Below are 6,804 nucleotides of genomic sequence, written 5' to 3' on the forward strand. Positions count from 1 at the left end.
GTTTCTTAGCAAAAGATTTGATTTTGATTCATGAAATTTTTATTTTGCATATGATTTATATTAATACATGTTAAGAAAATATTTTATTGATAAAAACAATATAGACGAACTTTTCAAAAGGATGAACTAATTATAATATTGGGACGTCCCTCAGAAGTCAGAAACTTCCAAATAACAATAAGTAAATAATAAAGGTTTTAAATTCAAAATAAGTCTGGTTTAAAATAGAGGTTAAATATACTATATAAGCAATCCTTTCCCATAAATATTACAAATTACAATTAATAAATATTACGAAATTAATGAAGAAGATAAGATTCATGTAAGATTGCAGTTCTTTCATATGGAAGGTTCGATTTAAATTGTAGCTCTATTAAAGAAGAAAATTGAGATATTCTAAATATATCCTTAAAAAACATCAATATCTTACCAATTCTCCAAACGTAGGACTAGCGCCCCAGGCGATAACGGAATCGTCGGCCGCGACTACTACGCTCGTCTGCGAACAACCGACGCATCGAATCTCCCAACCGGATAGATCTTGGATAGGCTTGGGATACATGTTGGCCTCGCCGGTACGCTTAGTCTGACCAAACATCAGAGCGGAGCCATGTACGTTGATCGCGATGCTATAAGTGCTGCCGCAATACACCGCACGGACACCGCGACTGGGTGGTTCCAGAAATTTGATTAGACGCGGTACCAACTCGTCACGTTGCTCGTTGTGGCCCAGACGGCCAATCCCACCGAATCCCCAGGAGAATGCACGGTTTTTGCTGTCAATTGCGACCGTGTGATAGTGACCGCAGCTAAAATCGGTGATCTCAACGCGATCCAACGGCGTCGCGTGGCCATCCTTACCCCTTTCGACGTATAAAACGATTCGCTTAGGTACTTTCTCATAATGAAATGCCATTTTCGTATTCGTGATGAAATATTTGCCATCAGTGTTATGGCCTAGAGCACCATACTCTGGGCATCCGAACGAGTATAGACCACCCTTGATATCTAGAATCATTGAGAACTCTGCGCCGCATCCTACTTTCACTATCGGCGGTCCTGAATACTTTACTTTGGTGGCAGTTACAATACAGGGATCGTTTTTTCCGATTCCACATTGGCCCAGTTTATTGTCACCAGCGGCAAAAACTATCCCACGGCTGGTTAAAAATAAAGTATGGTTGCGTCCGCATGATGCTCCTATAACCGTGTGTCCCTTTAAAGCTTCGACCTCAGTGGGCTCATCGCGACGCTTTGTGTCTCCGACACCCAATTGACCTACGCAAATTGTTCGGTCTCAGCAATACTATCGATAGAATAAAACCAGCGATGTAATATATACAAATTTAAATACAATTAGATGCTATTATATATTCGTCATATTATTTGTTGGTCACACTTTAACTTTCTAGGACATTGAATACAAAGTTTTATTGAAACTCATCTTGTGCCAGTGTTAAATCTATATAGACTTACAAGTGTTAATCTTCAATAGTAAATAAAATAGTAACTATGACAAGAAGTGACGTGTGAATGACTTTGAATGAAAGCGGTTGATTTGTCAGTGGATTCTGAACTTGATTCTGTCCCTTGTTTTGTATGTATGCTTTGATTTTATAAGAGGTTGATTGCAAGTTTGTGATTGAAGTGCAAAATGAATAATAGTCTGCTTTGAGAATGCATATTTCAATGAGGAAAAATAAAATAACAATATGATATACAGTTATCATATACAGAGGCATGTATCGCTTACCTTTATCATTTCTACCAAAAGCCAAACATCTATTATCCTCAGTAACGATAATGCTGTGGGATGCAGCAGGACCAGATGCGATTAGTCGTACTTTTGCGTCATTCAAGTTCTTAAAAGTATGCGGCGTCCACAGGCTACGTCCTACATTTGCTTTTACTCCTTTAGGCGGTGCCTTGCGACCAGCCATTTCCCAATTAGTAAGGCCACACATGAGCAATGTTCCAGGCTTGCCCCATCCACCCTATAATATCAAACAGATTTCACAGCGAAATAGATTTTATGAAGCCTGCTCTTTTTAACTGAACTTCTTACACAATTCATCTCTTTTTCTTTTCTCTATGGAAAAAAAAGGAGGAAAAGTAAATTGTGCAAGAAATTCAGATAAGACAGACTTATAATTACTTTCCTTGCATCTGATGTATTTCATTTAATATTACTTCTATAAAGTTCCATATAAATTTTACACATATACGAAATTTAATAAGAAGTAACACAACAAAATATTAATCAAAGGATTAATCTTCTTTTTCTGGTTTGATAAATTCTATAATATTTAACAAGGTTTACAGAGCGAATGTGTAAAAAGAAATAGAAAACCACGACAGTTGAAAAGCAATTTAAATGTTAACAATGCACTTCGATATTCATTTGTTTAAATATTCATATTTCGATATCGGAAGATAAGATATTATAATAGCGATTGTTAATAGGGAACACAATCGGCTCTTATTTGTTTCAAACGAATAGACTGTCCGCAATTCGCGCTGTGTTGCGGAACCGAGCGCGTCGTTCGCGCGGATGCGAGGGAAAGTGATACGAAGGCATCAGTTCACCTCTGGGGCCGGCAGTTCAGGTATATTCGAAACGTCCGCAAGCGCGTCCTCGACTGCGGCGTCCTCGCCGTCGGCGTTGGAGCCGGCTTCAGCATCGTCGACTTCCGACTCGTGCTCGCTGGAAATATCTTCCTCGTCGTATTCTACCTTGCGTGACTTGGGACGGTTCTTCGCCTTGCCGCTCGCGGTTTTTCGCTTGGTCGACATCGTCGCAGTCGTGCGACCGAGACGCGTCGTGTTCGTGTCTGAAATAGCGTTGCGCGATCCCACGCGATTCTTTCTCCACTCTCCACCTGTTCTTCTTCTTACGCGGTAAGCAGTGTAAGGACCAGGTGGACAGTTCTCAGAAATTCTCGACGGCGCTTTACGTTGCTGGCCGCCGCGATGACATTTATCGATGTAATGGCGCTGAAGGAGCCGCGCTGCCCCGCGCCGCCGACCACAAATCGACAACAAAAACGCGGCCACCTGGCGCTCAAAAATCATAATAAAACCATGCTCCCGCGATAAGTATATAGTATATACACTTTTATACGCGAATACACGACGCGACACCGCAGTTTATGACTATAAATCGCCGGGGGGCGCGCCTTGTGTTTCCGAGCGTTCCGCTCGGCCGGAACGCGCAGAATCGGACTCGCGATCCGAGCGGGAAAATTCAATATGGTTTCAAAATTGACCATTCCGATCGTGATCGAGACTTCCGCATTATCACTGACGAGATACTATTAAAGATCGACATCCTCACAGGAGTTCGCGTTCTTGTGAATATTGAAGTAATTAAGAGTTAAAAACTAATAATATTGACTAATTTTAATTTAGTTTAGTAGACGTAAATAATAATAAGTAAAGGGCATGATTGCGATATTCTGTAATCCTGGTTTTTAATTGTCTGCCCGTCTGTCCAACGTATGATGCATCGCAATTATTACACGAACTTGTAGACCACATTGTTCTTCGATGTATGTGGACAAATATCCTTCTGTACTTCAATGTATTTGCCCAATTTATTGGGACTATAGAACGCTACCCTGATGTCGTTTTTATTGAAACGTTTGAACTTTTCCGTGTGGAAAGGGATAAATGGTACCGTAAGCCAAGAAGCAGATTCATTTGCGCAGACATTGTCAGCCAAAACTTTATGTGTTATGTGTCTATTTTTAATTAAATTTTTTATACGTTGATTGACTGTGTCAAAAATAAAGGTCAGTGGATAGTCATTGTCTAATAAAATGTTAATAATGAACGTCAAATTCTGTGTATGAAACCTAAAATCCGATAATAAAAAGGCTCTGTCAATCAGCGAAAAAATAGTCCCTTTCTTTTGTGCCATAGGATGATTAGAATTGAAATTCAAAAACCTCCCTGAAAAGGTCGGCTTACGGTACCAGTCAAAAATAAAACTGTTCCCATTAATAGATATAGTAACATCTAGAAAATTAATTTTATTACCCCTTACTTCTGAAATAAATTGAAGACGCGGATGAAATAAGTTAAATTATTCTAGTAAATCGTCAATTTTCGAGAGAGCAACCGCAGTACAAATGTCATCCATGTATTTGTAATAAAATACCATATCCAAGTCCAACAACATCAAGGACACTGTCTCTAGTCTCCTCATTACCAAGTCCGCTATTACAGGTGATAAAGGAGAGTCCATGGGAGTGCCGAAGCTTCGCTTATAAATTTTATTGTTAAACGAAAAAAAAGTGGAATCTAAAATAAACTTTATCGCTCCCAAAAACTCATCTTTAGGAAGAGAGCAATCCTTGGAAATAAAATCTTATTGTTCATTAACACAATTGACCGCTATCTCCATTGGAACATTCGTAAACAGAGATTTAAAATCCAATGAAATTAATTTATATTCGTCTGTAATGTGTAATCTTTTTAATTTATCGACTAATTCGAAACTATAATAATAAACATAATTGTCAATAATGTCAGCGTTCTTCAATTACCTCCGGGCCCTTGGGGTCTTTTTTATATCGTAGAAAATTTGCCTAGGGTTAACAGTCTTTAATATCTTGTCAGTGACATTATTGTCTTATAATAAGAATGAAGAGTTAAGATAAGTCTCGTAAGATCGAGCGGGACGGACGTACGTTTCGCCTCGCTTCGGGTGTTGCATCACTTCTCCCATTTTTTGAAAAGCGTTTCCGGTTTCGATACATTGCGATACATTATTTGTCTTGAGATTATACTTTGATTTCACGATTTATTTGCGATTCTGGCCGGAATCGCCATTTTTGCGGCGAGTGCCATTAATTTTGAAGAAGAAAGAGTTAAGATAAATGAAGTCACAACCTTTGATTGATGATCAAAATCTGTCATATGTAACAGTCAAGACAAACTTTAACAAACAATTTTTAAATTAGAATCGTTTACAAATAAAGTTGCACAACTCTAATATACCCGTATGTCTAATTCAATATAATTAAATCAATTGTTACAATTTGAGAATTATTTAAACAATATTCAATTGATGAGATTGTAAAAGAAAGATTTAGAACATTTACAATTTACAACAATGAATAGTTTTAACGATATACAATACAATTAAAATCAATCCGAGAAAGATTAATTCCACAACGTTTTATAAAGTTAATAAACGTACTTAATTATTTTATAAATTAATTTGATTAAAAAGATTTATCGCTAATATTGCAAGGCCACAATCGCTCAGCACTGTGCATGATGTAAGTAGAACTTAAAATGAACCATTGTACATAATGACGGAGGTTTTAAAATCTTGACCAATCAGAGCTTGAATATTTATTTTCCTTACATCAATTATTGATTCATCTCATTATTCCGTTTATAAAAATATTAAAAAATTAATAATTTATGAGATATTTAATATTTCATGTTAATATTTTATTAGAATAAAGTATAAAATATATCTTCTAAACTAAACTATTGGTTTTTTAGTATCTTTATCTTAATATACTTTTATATGCAAAATAATTTAGGACATTTAGGAATATACCACGAAATATTGCAGCAATATTATAACAATATTACTTTGAAAGATTGTAATATTTTATGAAAAATTGCTGCAATATTTCGTGCTGTAGAGGTTAATTACATTACTATTTATATTTAATATTTTTTATGTATATTTTTTATGTAATATTTTTATTGTATTTAATATTTAATTATTTATTAATTAACAATAAATAATTAAATTGAGATAGTTTTATATGTCAAAACCATGTAAATATAATATCTAACCTAACCTAACCTATAATATATGAAAACAAAAAAATCCCATCTGCTATACCTCTATTTTGTAATATAAAACTGTTAATTCTGAAAGATTTATAACTTAAGTCTAAATTAAAATCATAAATTTATATTATTGATACGCTAAATACTAAATATAATCATAAAAATAAGAATGGGAGACTACAATGCATTCTGGTGTTACACTAAATTGCGTTCCAACAAGTATATCTGTTTATGCATAGTGGAACACAGTGTAATGTTCTAATTGGAAAACAGCTATTGTTGATTGAAACATTGTTAACGTATCAGTTTAGATTGATGCTTAGAGCTTAACTTGGAGATGTAAGCAGACGTCTAAGTAAAATCTGCGGCACACGGGCTGTTTTCCTGTTAGAGTGCTAGCTGGATTAGAATCTTTCCACCGTATTGGCTGTGATGCTGTCAGCGCCAGCATCATAGTCAGTACGGTAGCAAGATTCCAATTCAGCTAGCAATCCAGCTAGCAATCAGCAGGAAAACAATAAATCGTGTGCCGCAAATTTAAAAGAAGTTTCTATTCAGTCACCTGCGCTTGATACTATTTTCATTAGTATTCGGATACTGCTACTGACAATTTATAGTTTACGTATATCATATAATGTAAAGATATTCAGTATGTACGTAATATTGAACACAACTATATTGTACGTAATTTTGATACATTTTTTTTTACATTTTATTAAATTATTATGCGAGTTTACAACTATATTAAACAAATAATTGAGCTTTTTCTTAACTTTCTAAAAGCTTACTTGCTCTTATCTTGCACATCAATTGTTATTTGAGAAGAGTGCAAAAATGAAACAGACAAGATCTAAAGTTATAATATGCTTATAATATGAGATCTAGACTCTAGCGAATAAAATCTCAAGAAATCATGCCAATAAGAGCCGACACTGCTATTGTTATATATTATATATATCTATTTAAGTATATATATATATATATATA

The 6,804-nt window shown here is 35.4% G+C and overlaps 1 protein-coding gene across 1 annotated transcript in view; it reads right to left on the reverse strand.

Moving 5' to 3' along the window:
• Nucleotides 1-3,131, reverse strand: part of LOC108749245 (protein RCC2 homolog) — a 3,740-nt gene extending 609 nt beyond the window's left edge. Inside the window, exons 1-3 of the mRNA XM_018487813.1 lie at nucleotides 2,587-3,131; nucleotides 1,754-1,994; nucleotides 431-1,278 (exon numbers count right to left, since the gene is read on the reverse strand). Of these exons, the coding sequence (XP_018343315.1) occupies nucleotides 431-1,278; nucleotides 1,754-1,994; nucleotides 2,587-3,072 (1,575 nt within the window). The 5' untranslated portion in view covers nucleotides 3,073-3,131. The remainder of the gene's footprint in view (nucleotides 1-430; nucleotides 1,279-1,753; nucleotides 1,995-2,586) is intronic.
• Between the last annotated feature and the right edge of the window lie 3,673 nt (nucleotides 3,132-6,804).

This window comes from Trachymyrmex septentrionalis, unplaced genomic scaffold (genome assembly GCF_001594115.1).
Source record: "Trachymyrmex septentrionalis isolate Tsep2-gDNA-1 unplaced genomic scaffold, Tsep1.0 scaffold11, whole genome shotgun sequence".
NCBI lineage: Eukaryota > Metazoa > Arthropoda > Insecta > Hymenoptera > Formicidae > Trachymyrmex > Trachymyrmex septentrionalis.